The sequence below is a fragment of the Triticum dicoccoides genome, chromosome 3B, assembly GCF_002162155.2.
Source record: "Triticum dicoccoides isolate Atlit2015 ecotype Zavitan chromosome 3B, WEW_v2.0, whole genome shotgun sequence".
NCBI lineage: Eukaryota > Viridiplantae > Streptophyta > Magnoliopsida > Poales > Poaceae > Triticum > Triticum dicoccoides.
In genome coordinates, this window is record NC_041385.1 from 432835800 (window position 1) to 432855121 (window position 19322).

The window sequence follows — 19322 nt, forward strand, 5'->3', positions numbered from 1 at the left end:
CCTCGCGGCGCGCACGGCCGCTCGTCGGGACCAGCGGGTTCGGCACCCGGTCCGCGGACAGATGCCAGGTATTGGGGAGGTGAACGTCGCTCCAAGGGAGTGGCGTCCTCATCTCCCAATAACGACGGCAACATCCACTACAGCAAGAACCCCCCTACAGCAACGCATTGATGTGTTGTCTTATGTCCATATAGGCGTTGCTAACGTCTACTCCAACGGATTAATATCCGTTGCCGTAGGTGGCGTTGCAAGAGTCTACAACGTATATGCATACGTTGGTACACGCATGAATAAGCGTTGTAAGATAGCAACATATAGAATTAGATCCTAACAACACATCACATGTGTTGGTGACTACCCTGTCCAAAACGATTATTGCAATGCCTAGAAAGTTTGCTACATTGCATGAATAATTCATGGTATTATATATATCACCATTCATAGATATAAGGTGAATGTCGATGGTGCATAGGAGACACGATATAATAATAATAAATGCCTCATATATTAAATTAACTTGGTTGTATTACAAAGAACACAATACAAAGATTACACCGAACAACTCAACCATTCTGAAACATAATGTTTGAAAGTGGAAACATTGACCATGAAAATGGCATTATAAAACATAATGTGAAACTATCTAGTAGCATCCCCATCCGTGAGCTTGCAATCAACATCCGACCCATGCATCAACAATTTATCTTGGCAATCTACAACAACAAAGAAATGAGATCTAACAAGGTGGTAAAACTGAGAGGAGGAGCATACAAAAAGTTTAAGGCAATATGGTAATTAATCTTGCGGTATGACAAATAATTTTGATTTTTTAGTGATTGCATCAACTTATCAGATTCTGCTAATGTAGCATTAACTTGCAATACCAAGCTTTTAACACCGTCAACTTTAGCTTTATATTCTTGGTCGATACTTTGGAATGTAACAAGAGCAACATTCTTGTATAGATTTTTAGTCTGAAATAGCAATCTACTCTGTTGAGAAAAACTTCATTAGGCATCATCTCACATTTCAATACTAAAATGCATAGCTAATTGATATCAAGTAAATTAACGTGACTGGTCAGCAATGTAGCATGAGTGAAAACATATAGTTGGATATGTCCTAGCTCAAAATCCAGACTAGTTAGATCTACAGGAATGACATCTATAGATATAAATAGTTATTTTAGCTTAAAGTGAACCAACTCAGTTCATTCCACTATTAATTTTCACCATGTTAATAGAAACAGAGGTTTTTAATAGGAAGTAGGGAACATAAGGCAAGCATACAGTAGTTGATGAATTGTTTTACCTAATCTAACCGCACAGAGTCTTGTCTCACAGAAGATGTATGGCCATTTTCAGATGCAAGAAAAGTGTTCTCTTGTGAAAACTAGGTGGGAAAAAAAGAGAAGCATATGCTAGATAATAAAAAATATTCAAGGAATGATATTACAAATTAAAAAATCCCTTTGAACTAGTGAAGAAACAATATATAACGACAATTAGAAAAATACCTCATCGCAAATTCAACTGGCACTGTGATTTTCTAGATTTTAGCACCCAGAATAACGATTTGGAATCATATCTGGTTTCTGTAACCTGCAGATTCGGCATACATATTGGAATTGGTAATCTACGTTTGGTTTTGCCCACAGAATCAAACTCTTTATTCTATTTTTTCAAAAAAACTCTCCCGTGACCTTGATTTTGTTAGGGAAAAACTCTACATGACCTGGTTCCACAACTATGACCTGCTAAATGACCAAAATAACCTAAACCTACTCTGACTGAGCATCTAAAATGACTCGGACTCGAACACCCTTTTCCTAAAGTGGTAAGGCACACTAACTCCAATACGTACTAGTACAGCATATCGGCAGCTAGCTATGCAAACTCCGTCCTATACGGACTAGGACTCACCTATAAGCACACACATGCTTACAAGTTACAACATGCAAAACGGGCATGCTGGAAAACTAACTGATGAACCTAGACTAAAGTCCTGTTCGGATTCCCTCCCCTCCACAACTCCGCTCCCGGAGCTGGAGGAGCGGCAGTTCAAAATCGGGGAGTGGGGAAGGAGGCGCTCCACAGATCCTCAGATTTCACGGAGCGGGAGGATTACCGAACAGCCCCTAACTAGATACAAAATCCATTAGCTAGTTAAACCAACATGTACTCCTAATCTAAATATTATTCTAACACAATTTTGAAGACCACAACATTTCATGCAGACTAAATAGTGTCAGCGTACTTGTATATACCAACATTTGTTAAACATGATTCACTTTCTTAATTCACTTGTTTACCGAGAAAATAGAAACTTGTAACAATTCCATACAAATAAACTGAGCAAACAAGGTAATCCAAAATGTGTTATAACCTAAAATGCAAGTGATAAGAAGCACTACCTAAAATGTAGTTGTGAAGCCAAGCTTTTGGGCAACTCTGCATACTGCACTAACAAATAAGTAGATAGGAAATGTTATATTGCAATTCAGAAAAGGCTGGAAATAGGACAAATGAACATTTTCTGCCTGCGTGTTCAAACATTCAATGTTCCTAAGCATATTTAACAAAAACAATAATATGACCATTCGGTTTTACCTTCCTGACAGTAAGCTTGAGAGTGTTCTTCACTCTTTCCTTCTGTGCATGCCATCTTTCCTGAAGCAAATATCACTGATGTCGTTTCCGGCTCCTTTATCCTCATAATAACTGCAGCAAAACGCTGTCAAAGAACAGAGATGATGGAGTCTTGAATTCATCATAGGTTCAATGCATGTTTTAGGTTCAAAAACAAAAGGGGAAAAGCATTAGTAGCTGGTTGTATTCTCTGCATCACAGGCATGTAAGGCAAAAAAAAATCAGATCCAGCCTGTAGTCCAGATTAACTGTCAACACAATATTCCTGAGTCATCATGCAAAAAAAGACCAGATCTCAATACTTTGAACTGAGGTAAGGAAACGAAAAACATCTAGATCTAGTAGTTGGAAACGCCCACTAGCTGTATCATCTGTTTCCGGCAAAGAATCAACCATGGCAGTATGGCACGATGGCCATGGCACAAAACGCACATGAGAGGGTAAGAGCAGATCCAAGGAGTGCCTTACTGAATCGTCGGTGTCGGATCAGAGTAGAGGTAGCCGAGGTGGAGCAGCACCTTCGTGCCCGAGCTGGTAACAGCGCGTGAGGATACATGGGGTAGTGAGACTAAAAACAGAGGAGGCGCTGGATCCGCTACGGCGACCCGTGGTGCCTAGGGTTGCTGCGGGGGCTCGTCCAGGGGCATGAAGGACATGGACACGGTGGAAGATGGGAGGTGAGCACCGAGAGCGCGCTGGGCCGGCGAGCAGCGGTCACCGGAGCTATCCGGAATCAGATGTGGCGGCGACAACCCAGTGGCCATGGAGGAATTGGGGAGGGAGAGACGATGTGTATAGAAAAACGAAATAGTAGTGTGTTTCCTTTTTCTACGGTACATTTGTGTGGAGGTGGCTACAGGGAGGTTAGCGCTTTTTTTCTGCGAACGGGGAGGTTATACATCCAAGTGGGAAAAGTGGGAGGTTCGTTTAAACAAACAACACATCTTATCATTTCGTTGGTACATATATGTTGCTAGAGGAGGGTTCTTGTTGTAGTGATCTGCGTGGATGTACTCCCGGTCGCGCTCGTCGCCGGCCGTAGGGCCGATGGTGAATGGGGCAGGCGCGGGGACCCTCTGTGAGGGTGATGCGGGCTCTACTTTGACGCCTCCGCGGCGGCGGCCCGAGGACGAGCCAGCCTTGTGGTCGTGCGCCCCCTTGCGGCCGGTGTTCCACCACACCATGGTTGTCGGTGGCCGGCGAGCTCGAGGAAGGGGAAGGAAGAGCTAGGGTTTGGGTTTGGGTGTCGGGTTTCGAGGAGGCCGCGGCGGCTGGAGTGGGAGCGTGGACTGCGACCGGTCCACGGCTTCCCATTTAAGAAGGATGCCTACCACGCCCCTGGGCGGATGACAGGTGGGGCCGACCGCGCGTGCGCATTTATGTTGGGTGGTGGGAGGTAGGTGGCCGCCTGCCACGCGGCCCCGATGCGGACGAGCGGCGCGTCCGTTTGTTGTCCGCCTGGACCCAAATCGGGCGCATGTTTGCGCTCGAAAAGGGTCGGGCCGAACACAAAAGGGACAAGATGGGTCCATGGTGTCGTGCGCTGGGCCGTGGGGTCTGTCCGTTTTGCCCCGAACGGACGGGGCTGGACGGGATGGGGTCGCGCGCTGGAGTTGGCCTTAGAATCGTCAGATCCCGATAGAACGCGTGACGATTACTCGCGCATCATGGCAATTTTTCTACCGGTTTACTACATGACAATTTTTGCTTTAGAGCATGATAAATCCTTACAAACAACATAATTGGTTTATCAGTTTTCGCATGATAAATTCCTCAATTGGATCGCCGCTCTACTATCATCTTCCTCTTCGCGCGTTCTCCTCAATGGGCTTCCGGGCCCCCCGATCAAGCACGGCCGCGGGTTTCGTCAAGGGGACCCAATTTCACCTCTACTGTTTGTCCTCTCAATTGACCCCCTTCAACATATCCTCGACATCGCAACTCACAAGGGCATCATCCATAGGATCCGCGGCCGCGGCGTCATGATGATAACCTCCCTATGCGGACGACGCGGCCATCTTCATGGCCCCAATCAAGCAGGACATTGATAACCTCTCAGTCATCCTAAGGGGTTTCAGCGAGGTGACAGGACTCTGCACCAACTTCCGCAAGAGCTCGGTTGTGCCCATTCGATGCAAGCACATTCCTCTGGAGCATATTCTGAGTAGCATTCCGACGACCCGCGCCGCTTTCCCAATCAAATATTTGTTGGAAATATGCCCTAGAGGCAATAATAAAAGTGTTATTATTATATTTCTTTGTTCATGATAATAGTCTTTTATTCATGCTATAACTGTATTATCCAGAAATCGTAATACACGTGTGAATACATAGACCACAATATGTCCCTAGTGAGCCTCTAGTTGACTAGCTCGTTGTGATCAACAGATAGTCATGGTTTCCTGGCTATGGACATTAGATGTCGTTGATAACGGGATCACATCATTAGGAGAATGATGTGATGGACAAGACCCAATCCTAAGCCTAGCACAAAGATCGTGTAGTTCATTTGCTAGAGCTTTGCCAATGTCAAGTATCTCTTCCTTTGACCATGAGATCGTGTAACTCCTGGATACCGTAGGAGTGCTTTGGGTGTATCAAACGTCACAACGTAACTGGGTGACTATAAAGGTCCACTACAGGTATCTCCGAAAGTATCTATTGTTTTATGCGGATCGAGACTGGGATTTGTCACTCCGTGTAAACGGAGAGGTATCTCTGGGCCCACTCGGTAGGACATCATCATAATGTGCACAATGTGACCAAGGGGTTGATCACGGGATGATGTGTTACGGAACGAGTAAAGAGACTTGCCGGTAACGAGATTGAACAAGGTATCGGTATACCGACGATCGAATCTCGGGCAAGTAAAATACCGCTAGACAAAGGGAATTGAATACGGGATTGATTAAGTCCTTGACATCGTGGTTCATCCGATGAGATCATCGTGGAACATATGGGAGCCAACATGGGTATCCAGATCCCGTTGTTGGTTATTGACCGGAGAACGTCTCGGTCATGTCTACATGTCTCCCGAACCCGTAGGGTCTACACACTTAAGGTTCGATGACGTTAGGGTTATAAAGGAAGCTTGTATGTGGTTACCGATTGTTGTTCGGAGTCCCGGATGAGATCCCGGACGTCACGAGGAGTTCCGGAATGGTCCGGAGGTAAAGATTTATATATAGGAAGTCCTGTTTCGGCCATCGGGACAAGTTTCGGGGTCATCGGTATTGTACCGGGACCACCGGAAGGGTCCCGGGGGCCCACCGGGTGGGGCCACCTGCCCCGGGGGGGCCACATGGGCTGTAGGGGGTGCGCCTTGGCCTACATGGGCCAAGGGCACCAGCCCCAAGAGGCCCATGCGCCTAGGGAACCCTAGAGGGAAGAGTCCTCAAGGGGGAAGGCACCTCCGAGGTGCCTTGGGGAGGATGGACTCCTCCCCCCCTCTTGGCCGCACCCCTTTCTTGGAGTAAGGGGCAAGGCTGCGCCTCCCCCCTCTCCCTTGCCCCTATATATAGTGGAGGGGAGGGAGGGCATCCATACCTGAGCCCTTGGCGCCTCCCTCCCTCCCGTGACACCTCCTCCTCTCCCGTAGGTGCTTGGCGAAGCCCTGCAGGATTGCCACGCTCCTCCATCACCACCACGCCGTTGTGCTGCTGCTGGATGGAGTCTTCCTCAACCTCTCCCTCTCTCCTTGCTGGATCAAGGCGTGGGAGACATCGTCGAGCTGTACGTGTGTTGAACGCGGAGGTGTCGTCCGTTCGGCACTTGATCATCGGTGATTTGAATCACGACGAGTACGACTCCATCAACCCCGTTCACTTGAACGCTTCCGCTTAGCGATCTACAAGGGTATGTAGATGCACTCTCCTTCTACTCGTAGCGGGTTTCTCCATAGATAGATCTTGGTGACACGTAGGAAAATTTTGAATTTCTGCTACGTTCCCCAACAGTGGCATCATGAGCTAGGTCTATTGCGTAGATTCTTTGCACGAGTAGAACACAAAGTAGTTGTGGGCGTTGATGTTGTTCAATATGCTTACCGTTACTAGTCCAATCTTGTTTCGACGGTATTGTGGGATGAAGCGGTCCGGACCGACCTTACACGTACTCTTACGTGAGACAGGTTCCACCGATTGACATGCACTTGGTGCATAAGGTGGCTAGCGGGTGCCAGTCTCTCCCACTTTAGTCGGAACGGATTCGATGAAAATGGTCCTTATGAAGGGTAAATAGCAATTGGCATATCACGTTGTGGTATTGCGTAGGTAAGAAACGTTCTTGCTAGAAACCCATAGCAGCCACGTAAAACATGCAACAACAATTAGAGGACGTCTAACTTGTTTTTGCAGGGTATGCTATGTGATGTGATATGGCCAAGAAGAATGTGATGAATGATATGTGATGTATGAGATTGATCATGTTCTTGTAATAGGATTCACGACTTGCATGTCGATGAGTATGACAACCGGCAGGAGCCATAGGAGTTGTCTTTATTTTTTGTATGACCTGCGTGTCATTGAAGAACGCCATGTAACTTACTTTACTTTATTGCTAAACGCGTTAGCCATAGAAGTAGAAGTAGTCGTTGGCGTGACAACTTCATGAAGACACGATGATGGAGATCATGATGATGGAGATCATGGTGTCATGCCGGTGACGATGATGATCATGGAGCCCCGAAGATGAAGATCAAAAGGAGCAAAATGATATTGGCCATATCATGTCACTATTTGATTGCATGTGATGTTTATCATGTTTATGCATCTTGTTTACTTAGGACGACGGTAGTAAATAAGATGATCCCTTACAAAATTTCAAGAAGTGTTCTCCCCTAACTGTGCACCGTTGCTACAGTTCGTCGCTTCTAAGCACCACGTGATGATCGGGTGTGATGGATTCTTACGTTCACATACAACGGGTGTAACACAGTTTTACACAGCGAAAACACTTAGGGTTAACTTGACGAGCCTAGCATGTGCAGACATGGCCTCGGAACACGGAGACCGAAAGGTCGAGCATGAGTCGTATAGTAGATACGATCAACATGAAGATGTTCACCGACGTTAACTAGTCCGTCTCACGTGATGATCGGACACGGCCTAGTTGACTCGGATCATGTAATCACTTAGATGACCAGAGGGATGTCTATCTGAGTGGGAGTTCATAAGATGAACTTAATTATCCTGAACATAGTCAAAAGACCTTTTGCAAATTATGTCGTAGCTCACGCTATAGTTCTACTGTTTTAGATATGTTCCTAGAGAAAATATAGTTGAAAGTTGACAGTAGCAATTATGCGGACACTAGAAAGCTTATGTCCTTAATGCACCGCTCAGTGTGCTGAACCCCAAACGTCGTTTGTGGATGTTGTGAACATCGGACACACACGTTTTGATAACTACGTGATAGTTCAATTAAACGGTTTAGAGTTGAGGCACCAAAGATGTTTTTGAAACATCACGAAACATATGAGATGTTTTGAGGGCTGAAATTGGGATTTCAGGCTCGTGCCCACGTCAAGAGGTATGAGACCTCCGACGATTTTCTTAGCCTGCAAACTAAGGAGAGAAGCTCAATTGTTGAGCCTGTGCTCAGATTGTCTGAGTACAACAATCACTTGAATCAAGTGGGAGTTGATCTTCCAGATGAAATAGTGATAGTTTCTCCGAAGTCATTACCACCAAGCTGCTAGAGCTTCGTGATGAACTATAACATATCAGGGATAGATATGATGATCCTTGAAATATTCGCGTTGTTTGACACCGCGAAAGTAGAAATCAAGAAGGAGCATCAATTGTTGATGGTTGATGACACCACTAGTTTCAAGAAGGGCAAGGGAAAGAAGGGATACTTCATGAAACGGCAAATCAGCTGCTGCACCAATGAAGAAACCCAAGGTTGAACCCAAACCCGAGACTAAGTGCTTCTGTAATAAGGGGAACAACCACTGGAGCAGCATTACCCTAGATACTTGGTAGATGAGAAGGCTGGCAAGGTCGATAGAAGTATATTGGATATACATTATGTTAATGTGTACTTTACTAGTACTCCTAGTAGCACCAGGGTATTAGATACCGGTTCGGTTGCTAAGTGTTAGTAACTCGAAATAAAAGCTACGGAATAAACGAAGACTAGCTAAAGGTGAGCTGACGATATATGTTGGAAGTGTTTCCAAGTGATCAAACATCGCACGCTCCCTCTACCATCAAGATTAGTATTAAACAGGAATGGTTTATTGAATCTTGATCGTAGGGATACACATTTTCATGCCAAAAGATATAAGATAGTAATGATAGTACCACTTACTTGTGGCACTGCCATGTAAGTCATATTGGTATAAAAATGCATGAAGAAGCTCCATGTTGATGGATCTTTGGACTCACTCATTTTTGAAAAGTTTGAGACATGCGAACCATGTCTATTGGTGTATACGCATGAAGAAACTCCATGCAAATGGACCGTTTGAACTCACTTGATTTTGAATCACTTGAGATATGCAAATCATACCACATGGGCAAGATGACTGAAAAGCCTCGTTTTCAGTAAGATGGAACAAGATAGCAACTTGTTGGAAGTAACACATTTTGATGTGTCCAATCCAATGAGTGCTGAGGCATGCAGTGAATATCGTTATGATCTTACTTCACAGATGATTCGAGTAGATGTTGAGAATATTTACTTGATGAAACACAAGTCTAAATTATTGAATGGTTCAAGTAATTTCAGAGTGAAGTAGAAGATCATTGTGACAAGAGGATAATATGTCTATGATATGATCATAGAGATGAATATCTGAGTTACGAGTTTTGGCACACAATTAAGACATTGTGGAAATTGTTTCGCAATTAATACCGCCTGGAACACCATAGTGTGATGGTGTGTCCAAACATCATAGTTGCACCCTATTGGATATGGTGCGTACCATGATGTCTCTTATCGAATTACCACTATCGTTCATGGGTTAGGCATTAGAGACAACCACATTCACTTTAAATAGGGCACCACGTAATTCCGATGAGATGACACCGTATGAATTATGGTTTAGAGAAACCTAAGTTGTCGTTTCTTAAAGGTTTGGGGCTGCGACGCTTATGTGAAAAAGTTTCAGGATTAAGCTCGAACCCAAAGCGGATAAAATGCATCTTCATAGGACACCCAAAACAGTTGGGTATACCTCCTAATTCAGATCCGAAAGCAATATGGATTGACTCTTGAATCGGGTCCTTTCTCGAGGAAAGGTTTCTCTCGAAAGAGTTGAGTGGGAGGATGGTGGAGACTTGATGAGGTTATTGAACCGTCTCTTCAACTAGTGTGTAGCAGGGCACAGGAAGTTGTTCCTGTGGTACCTACACCAATTGAAGTAGAAGCTTATGATAGTGATCATGAAACTTCGGATCAAGTCACTAACGAACCTCGTAGGATGACAAGGACACGTACTACTTCGAAGTGGTACGGTGATCCTGTCTTGAAGATCATGTTGCTAGACAACAATGAACCTACGAGCTATGGAGAAGCGATGGTGGGCCCAAATTCCGACAAATGGTTAGGAGCCATAAAATCCGAGAACGGATCCATGGACTTTGGTGGACTTGCCCGATGATCGGCAAGCCATTAAGATAAATGGATCTTTAAGAAGAAGACGGACGTGGATGGTAATGTCACCGTCTATGAGGCTCGACTTGTGGCGAAGAGTTTTTCACAAGTTCAAGGAGTTGACTACGATGAGATTTTCTCATCCGTAGCGATGCTTAAGTCCGTCGGAATCATGTTAGCATTAGCTGCATTTATGAAATCTGGCAGATGGATGTCAAGACAAGTTTCCTTACTAGTTTTCGTAAGGAAAGGTTGTATGCAATACAATCAGAAAAGTTTTGTCGATCCTAAGGATGCTAAAAGGTATGCTAGCTCCAGCGATCCTTCTAAGGACTGGAGTGAGCATCTCGGAGTTGGAATGTATGCTTTGATGATGATCAAAGATTTTGGGTTTGTACAAAGTTTATGAGAAACTTGTATTTCCAAAGAAGTGAGTGGGAGCACTATAGAATTTCTGATGAGTATATGTTGTTGACATATTAATGATCAGAGATGATGTAGAATTTCTAGAAAGCATATAGGGTTATTTGAAAGGTGTTTTTCAATGGAAAGCCTGGATTAAGCTACTTGAACATTGAGCATCAAGATCTATAAGGATAGATCAAAATGCTTAATAATACTTTCAAATGAGCACATACCTTGACATGATCTTGAAGGTGTTCAAGATGGACCAGTCAAAGAAGGAGTTCTTGCCTGAGTTATAAGGTACGAAGTTAAGACTTAAAGCTCGACCACGGCAGAATAGAGAGAAAGGACGAAGGTCGTCCCCTATGCTTAAGACGTAGGATCTTCAGTATGCTATGCTGTGTATCGCACCTGAAGTGTGCCTTGCCATGAGACAGTCAAGGGGTACAAGAGTGATCCAAGAATGGCTCACAGGACAGCGGTCAAAGTTATCCTTAGTAACTAGTGGACTAAGGAATTTTCTCGATTATGGAGGTGGTAAAAGAGTTCGTCGTAAAGGTTACGACGATGCAAGCTTGACACCTATCCGGATAGCTCTGAGTAGAGAGACCGGATACATATAATGGAGCAATAATTTAGGATAGCTCCAAGTAGAACAGTTGTTTGGAATAGCTCCAAATAGAGCGTGGTAGCTGTATCTAGGAGATGACATAGAGATTTGTAAAACACACACGGATCTGAAAGGTTCAGACCCGTTGACTAAAACCTCTCTCACAAGCAACATGATCAAACATAAAACTCATTGAGTGTTAATCACATAGTGATGTGAACTAGACTACTGACTCTAGTAAACTCTTGGGTATTAGTCACATGGTGATGTGACCTGTGAGTGTTAATCACATGGCGATGTGAACTAGATTATTGACTCTAGTGCAAGTGGGAGACTATTGGAAATATGCCCTAGAGGCAATAATAAAAGTGTTATTATTATATTTCTTTGTTCATGATAATAGTCTTTTATTCATGCTATAACTGTATTATCCGGAAATCGTGATACACGTGTGAATACATAGACCACAATATGTCCCTAGTGAGCCTCTAGTTGACTAGCTCGTTGTGATCAACAGATAGTCATGGTTTCCTGGCTATGGACATTAGATGTCGTTGATAACGGGATCACATCATTAGGAGAATGATGTGATGGACAAGACCCAATCCTAAGCCTAGCACAAAGATCGTGTAGTTCGTTTGCTAGAGCTTTGCCAATGTCAAGTATCTCTTCCTTTGACCATGAGATCGTGTAACTCCTGGATACCGTAGGAGTGCTTTGGGTGTATCAAACGTCACAACGTAACTGGGTGACTATAAAGGTGCACTACAGGTATCTCTGAAAGTATCTATTGTTTTATGCGGATCGAGACTGGGATTTGTCACTCCGTGTAAACGGAGAGGTATCTCTGGGCCCACTCGGTAGGACATCATCATAATGTGCACAATGTGACCAAGGGGTTGATCACGGGATGATGTGTTACGGAACGAGTAAAGAGACTTGCCGGTAACGAGATTGAACAAGGTATCGGTATACCGACGATCGAATCTCGGGCAAGTAAAATACCGCTAGACAAAGGGAATTGAATACGGGATTGATTAAGTCCTTGACATCGTGGTTCATCCGATGAGATCATCGTGGAACATATGGGAGCCAACATGGGTATCCAGATCCCGCTGTTGGTTATTGACCGGAGAACGTCTCGGTCATGTCTGCATGTCTCCCGAACCCGTAGGGTCTACACACTTAAGGTTCGATGACGCTAGGGTTATAAAGGAAGCTTGTATGTGGTTACCGATTGTTGTTCGGAGTCCCGGATGAGATCCCGGACATCACGAGGAGTTCCGGAATGGTCCGGAGGTAAAGATTTATATATAGGAAGTCCTGTTTCGGCCATCGGGACAAGTTTCGGGGTCATCGGTATTGTACCGGGACCACCGGAAGGGTCCCGGGGGCCCACCGGGTGGGGCCACCTGCCCCGGGGGGGCCACATGGGCTGTAGGGGGTGCGCCTTGGCCTACATGGGCCAAGGGCACCAGCCCCAAGAGGCCCATGCGCCTAGGGAACCCTAGAGGGAAGAGTCCTCAAGGGGGAAGGCACCTCCGAGGTGCCTTGGGGAGGATGGACTCCTCCCCCCTCTTGGCCGCACCCCTTTCTTGGAGTAAGGGGCAAGGCTGCGCCTCCCCCCTCTCCCTTGCCCCTATATATAGTGGAGGGGAGGGAGGGCATCCATACCTGAGCCCTTGGCGCCTCCCTCCCTCCCGTGACACCTCCTCCTCTCCCGTAGGTGCTTGGCGAAGCCCTGCAGGATTGCCACGCTCCTCCATCACCACCACGCCGTTGTGCTGCTGCTGGATGGAGTCTTCCTCAACCTCTCCCTCTCTCCTTGCTGGATCAAGGCGTGGGAGACATCGTCGAGCTGTACGTGTGTTGAACGCGGAGGTGTCGTCCGTTCGGCACTTGATCATCGGTGATTTGAATCACGACGAGTACGACTCCATCAACCCCGTTCACTTGAACGCTTCCGCTTAGCGATCTACAAGGGTATGTGGATGCACTCTCCTTCTACTCGTAGCGGGTTTCTCCATAGATAGATCTTGGTGACACGTAGGAAAATTTTGAATTTCTGCTACGTTCCCCAACAATATTTGGGCCTCCCGCTCTCAGTTCGACAACTTCGGAAGGTCGACTTCCAGTATCTTGAAGACAAGGCGGCCGGAAAATTAGTAACTTGGGAGGGACAAAGCATCACAACTATTGGGCGCACTACCCTTGTCAGATCGGTCATCACCTCTCAAGCGGTCTTCTCCATCATATCTCTCATTGTGCCACAGGGCACAGTTCATAATATCAACAAGATTGAGAGGGCCTTCCTCTGGTCAGGGTCGGACAAGACGACCGGGGCAAAATGTAAGGTCAATTGGGACATGGTCTGCAGGCCTACGATCTATGGAGGCCTGGGCATCCTCAACACCGACAAGTTTGCTCGGGCCTTGCGACTAAGGTGGTCATGGTACGAATGGAAGGAGCCTACCAAGCTTTGGGTTGGCTTGGGCAACCCGTGCACCGAGGAAGATATGGATTTCTTCTATGCCTCCACCACAATCATCGTTGGCAATGGTGCAAAAACACCGTTCTGGGACTCCCCGTGGTTGCTTGGTCGCAAGCCTAAGGATATTGCCCCTCTTATTTTTCAAGCCTCAAAAAGGAAGAGATCGACGCTTCGTCAGGCCCTTCGAGGGAACGCTTGGATGACCCACATCAAGCATGACACTATTGTCTCCGTCGCACACATCCGGGAACTTTTCTCGCTTTGGGCTCTTGTGCATGACTTCCATCTTGACGATCACGTTGAGGACGACATTGTTTGGAAACATGCTGATGATGGGCAGTACTCGGCGGCCACAGCATATAAGCCGCAATTCCTTGGCCTGACGCACTCGCCCATTCACCACATGGTTTGGAGAGCTTGGCCCCCCCCTAAGGTTAAATTCTTCGCCTGGTTGACCTTGCAAGACCGAAACTGGACCGCCGACCGGTTGGAGCGGCGTGGTTGGGATAATTGTGGGCTTTGCCCGCTTTGCAAACGTGAGCAAGAATCGGGCATCCACCTCTTCGTCAAGTGCCGCTTCTCCCTTAGGCTCTGGCGATCGGTCATCGACAAGTTTGGTCTTGTGCACATGGACACCTCCAATTGGCACCTTGAGGATTCCCTCATGCAATGGTGGGATAGAAGGACCGACATGCGAAACCCCAATAGACGAGCGATGGCCTTCCTCACCATGCTCGTCTCTTGGACTATTTGGAACGAGAGAAACGCGCGGGTGTTTCGCAACAAGAGTGCGCCGCCGCCTATCCTGCTCCAAAATATCGTGCTCGAGGCAAAACTATGGGTTACGGCAGGTGCTAAGAAACTAGGGCGTATTGTTGTACGAGAGTAATTGCCATGCCGTTTTGCAAGGGCGCTTGTAAAAACTCTAAACTCTATTCTCCTCTTATTTAATGGATGGGGCAAATCTTTTGCCTCCGTTTCGAAAAAAAAAAGTTTTCGCATGATAATTCTCGGCGTTTGCTGGGAAATCTTAAAATCTGATGTCAGTTTTTTAACATTTTCCTTTGGTAAAAGTACGGGAAACCATCGGCTCTAGAAAATCGTTTGACACTGGTTTAGGTCTAGACACCGGTTTAGAGTACTCATTTTTTAGAACGAACTTCCGAGAAATCTGCAATACACTCGGTATCTGCGACGGCGAACATACATGTGCGTATATATCGGCGAAGGTTGTCATCACGAAGGTTGAGATGCAAATGCCAATCTTCTTTTCCTTTCTAGGATACGCAAATGCCAAGCTTTGTTCTATTAAGGTACAGGCGCACACAACAACACAAACACCAAAGCTTAGCAACCTGTCCCCAAGATGAAGCGCTCGCGCGCAGCGCGGCACGCTTGATCACGCCAGCTTCTGCTCCGCCTTCCGTAATCCGCCGTCGTCGTGCTATGGCGTTCGATGCAGCGTTGTAGGAGGATTTAACCGGCTGGCCGGCGATCCGCGGTGTCCGTTGATTGATTTGATAGGTCTCGTCTCTCGTCTCACCGTCCAGCTGCTGTCCGTTGTTGCCTCCCGGAACCAGGCGGCAGCTCGTCCTGGTCGGACAAGCCGTACTCCGCGGTGTCGAGGTCGGCCTCGAACCCCATCCGCCGGAAGAGCTCGATGTCCGCCGAGTACTGCCCTGAGTCGTACGCGGTGCTGTGCCCGAGCTTGACGCCGTTGGTCAGGTCCGTCGAGCCGCCGTCCACGTCCAGCGATCGCCACACCTAGTTCGACGCAACACGTATTTTATCTCACTAACTAGCAGCTAAGGTCGATGGGTGTTAGTGACGCTACCTGCACCATCCTCGGTCTCTTGGTGACAGAGTGGCGAATGCAAGCGGCAGCCGCCTCCACCATCCTCCGCATCTCGGTCTTGGAGTACCTGCACTCAAGGGCAGGGTCGGCGATTTCCCTGAAGTCGTCCGTCTCCAGCGCATCCACCAGGAGAGGCCGAGCCTGCCACGAATTAATACACAGATTGGTTTCACAAATGGCGCCACAACATGCATGATCAATTGCACCAAGTTCAGACGCACGCCACATGTATTGTACGTACCCATTCAACTAAGCTTTCTTCTCCTAGGGGTTGAGACGAATCTACGGGCTTCCGCCCAGTGATAAGCTCCAAGAGCACCACCCCAAACGAAAAGACGTCGGATCTGTCCGTCAGCTTCCCGCTTGATGCGTACTCTGGCGCCATGTACCTGTTTGTTAACATGACATTCTGAGGCCAAGGCGTTTCTTGTGAGCAAAAGAATACAGAGCAGAGCAGAGCAGAGCGCTTGAAATCTACCTAGGCCCATACCGGCCCAAGATGAGTAACTAGACCAGCAAAGATGCAAAGTTCTGCATGAGGCAGGAGGTTACCCGAATGTGCCCATGACGCGCGTGGAGACATGAGTCATAGAATCGTTGGTTAGCTTAGCGAGACCGAAATCTGCAACCTGTTATGATGCCAAGAAATGAAATCGACGTCAATCGTCAGTAGTACATGCATGAAGGGAAGATGAAGCAGCTGTGTGCTGCCTGCAATATATACCTTTGCCTCGAAGGCGTTGTCCAGGAGAATGTTGGCTGACTTGATATCCCGATGTATGATCCTAGGATGGCCTGCCATGCAACAATCTCACAGGAATTATTAATGCAATACAGGTTAACTACGAACAAGGAGCAGCACGATCGGACAAACGAAGTGTCACCTACAGTCTTCGTGCAAGTAGGTCAATCCACGGGCTGATCCGATCGCAATCTTCATCCGCTTCGGCCAGTCCATCACCGGAAGCCCTTCTCCGTGCAGGTGGTGCTGGAGCGTGTTGTTGGAGACGAACTCGTAGACGAGGAGGCGGTGGTTCTCGGTGACGCAGTACCCGACCAGCGTCACCAGGTGGCGGTGGTGGATGCGGCTGATGATGTCCACCTCGGCGCGGAACTCCTTCTCCCCCTGCCCGCCTCCAACCTTGAGCTGCTTCACCGCCACGCGCCGCCCGTCGCCCAGCGCGCCCATGTACACCTTCCCGAACCCACCTTCGCCGATCATGTTCGCCGACGAGAACCCGCCCGTGATCCCCACCAGCTCGCCGTACGTGAAGCACGATTTGTACCCGGTGAACTCGTACGAGTTCGTGTCGCTCGGCGGCGCTACCGGCCCGTTGGACGGAGGGTACGAGTCCGGCGCAGCTGCATGCATGCACCAGCGTACGTATCAGCGCCCGATGTAAGCGGGCGATCAACTTGTTCGTGGAAACTGAGAAAGACTCACGTGCCGGCACGACCATGGTTCTTCTCTTGCGCATGGGTGGACGCCGCTTCTTCCCCCAGTCGCTGAGGCACGCCACCATGAAAAGCGACGCCAATGCCATGAGGAACCCAGCCACGGCGACCCCAACTATCACCCCGATCGGCAGGTTCTCACCCAAGGCTCTCGCCGGAGGTGCCAGGGACGGTGGGCTCGCCCTCGCGGCGGCCGGACCGGGAGGGCTCTGCCACGAGCCAGGAGGACGCCCGGAGGCCGGCATAATGCCCGAAGGCGGCAACAGTGAGGAAGATGAAGGTGTTCCGGGAGCTGCCGGCACCTGACCTGCTGCGGCCGGTACCGACGTGGGCGTCCCAGGCGTTTCAAGCGGTGGGGGTGATGTTCCTGCACCGGTGGGAGGTTTCGTGGCCGACTCCGCATTCAGGGGAGGTGAAGGGGTTGGGGTGGCTGGTGCGGGGTTCTTTGGTTGAGATGGTGATGGCGACGCCGGTGGTGAGGTCGTCGCTTTCGGAGGTGATTGCTGCGACGGGGATGTCGTTGCCCCTGGCGATGGCCGAGTTGATACACCAGGCGACGGTGGCGTCGATTGCGCTGGTGGCGGCGAAGATTGTTGCGAAGGCGGCGATGGCGGGGGAGAAGACGGTGGTGGTGACCGGCTTGCCGGCGGAGTTGAGGGCGGAGGCGAAGCCGGAGGAGGTGGGGACGATACAGGAGACTTCTCCGGCGGAGGCGACCCCGGAGGCAAATTCGGACTCTGATTGTTGCCGGAAGACGCAGGAGGTGGAGAGGACGGGGGCGGGGACTTAGGTGGCGGTGTGGGTGGCGGAGGCGATGGCCGTGCCTGCGGCGGCGGTGAGGCTGAAGGCTGCGGCGGGGGCGCCGGCGGGCCCCCAACTGCGGGGGCATTGGCCAAGTGTTCGACCGATTCCACGAAAACGCGCGGCATGGTAAAGCCGCGCGTTGAACTGAGTCGTCGCCGATGCCGACGCGTTCCGCGAGAGACCCTATAGAAGAAACAATGGCATCCCGTGCGTCGGCGTGGTCGGCAGCCAGGCTCTCAGAACGGCATCGGCGGGACGGGCGGCAGGTGGAAGCAGCGTGGTCGGCAGCGCGCCAATGGAGACGACGGAATGCGCCTCGCCTTGCGAGGAAGACGGGCGGGGTGTAATGTCGTTGCGCCTTCTTCGTTTTCCTCGGTCAGATTCTTTTGTGTGTTTCGTTTTTCTGGTGCTTTTCTTGGATGGGTGGAGGAACAGAGCACCTTCTGCAAGGGGGCGAGAAATGAGGGCGGCCATTGCGCCAACCTCATTGTTTACTGGAGCTAACTGCTAAACTCTGGAAGTTCGGCTGTGTATGGTTTAGAGCCAAAAAGTGCATCATACCAAATAACACTTCTGCTTCGGTACACCCCCTAAACATTTCGATGGTTCAGATTTTACTTCATACCTCTTTATAATAAAAGATAGGATGGTCTTTTTTTCAAAGTACATTGAGGTGTTCGTATTGGCAAGAAGTAGTCGTTTTGCGCATGCACGGCCCATTTGAGGGTGCACCGCCTTCACTGGAAGAAAAATCGCGCTAATCTTTAAGAAGCTAAAGGTCGCGGCACTGGGAGAAAAATAGCAAGAAAAAAGGATGGCGATGAAAATCAAACACATACCTCCGAGTTTACGTGCGTGCTGTGCTAGCCACTGTGACTACAATCTGCCATGTTACATTTCCAGAGCGAACCCTTATATGAAACTAAGATGAACGAGGGATCGAAATTTCCAACGGCAAAATTTAAAACATGAGCTTCAAAATTAAGATGAACCAAAGTGTGCAATAGAGATCGAACCAGGGACATCTTGTTGAAAATATGAGCAAATTATTACGAGTTTTAATCCGAATAAACAGAAGATAAATCATGACAGCACTAGCAGAGATTAAACTAATGTTGCGAACTAGCATAGTAGATGAACAGATCACATCTAGAGTACATACTAGAAACATGAATTCTACCAATATCTCGAACAAGAAGAATAGAATCACATACGGTGCAGCGGGAGCAGCACCGCCGGCATTGATGTTTTCGGGCATGTCGTTGAGGATGAGATTGCCGAGGTTGGGGAAGAAGTCGTCGTTGGCGAAGTCGTCGGTGCCAGCAGTCGCGCGAGTGCGTTCCCCAAAAACCTGATCGTCCCTCACCCGTACAGGATCACGAGTGGCGGGGTTCCGGAGGCCTGTTGTCCCTTCTCGCGGTGCACGCCGGAAGGAGGGATGGAGAATACTTGCGT

The 19322-nt window shown here is 48.3% G+C and overlaps 2 protein-coding genes across 5 annotated transcripts; both read right to left on the minus strand.

The window, feature by feature from the left end:
* Positions 1-483: 483 nt before the first annotated feature.
* On the minus strand, positions 484-3505 carry LOC119276358 (TATA-box-binding protein 1-like). Of its 4 annotated transcripts, XR_005136564.1 has the most exons (5): positions 3117-3504; positions 2610-2720; positions 2414-2457; positions 1517-1601; positions 484-713 (listed from the first exon to the last, which is right to left on the minus strand). XR_005136564.1 is itself a non-coding variant. In XM_037557407.1 (4 exons), the coding sequence occupies exons 1-4, from the start codon at positions 3202-3204 to the stop codon at positions 1556-1558; spliced, it is 294 nt and encodes a 97-aa protein (XP_037413304.1). In that variant the 5' UTR covers positions 3205-3505; the 3' UTR covers positions 484-1555. The 4 variants fall into 4 exon arrangements, 2 of the variants coding, with proteins under 2 accessions (XP_037413304.1, XP_037413305.1); XR_005136565.1 differs by lacking the exon at positions 1517-1601 and having other exon boundaries at positions 3117-3502; XM_037557407.1 differs by having other exon boundaries at positions 484-1601; positions 2414-2462; positions 3117-3505.
* An 11483-nt stretch (positions 3506-14988) lies between these two features.
* On the minus strand, positions 14989-18088 carry LOC119281346 (proline-rich receptor-like protein kinase PERK8). Its single transcript, XM_037561874.1, has 7 exons — positions 17053-18088; positions 16497-16970; positions 16333-16403; positions 16161-16237; positions 15850-15997; positions 15588-15749; positions 14989-15517 (listed from the first exon to the last, which is right to left on the minus strand). Exons 1-7 carry the CDS (start codon positions 17990-17992, stop codon positions 15293-15295), a joined length of 2097 nt encoding a protein of 698 aa, XP_037417771.1. The 5' UTR covers positions 17993-18088; the 3' UTR covers positions 14989-15292.
* Positions 18089-19322: the final 1234 nt, after the last annotated feature.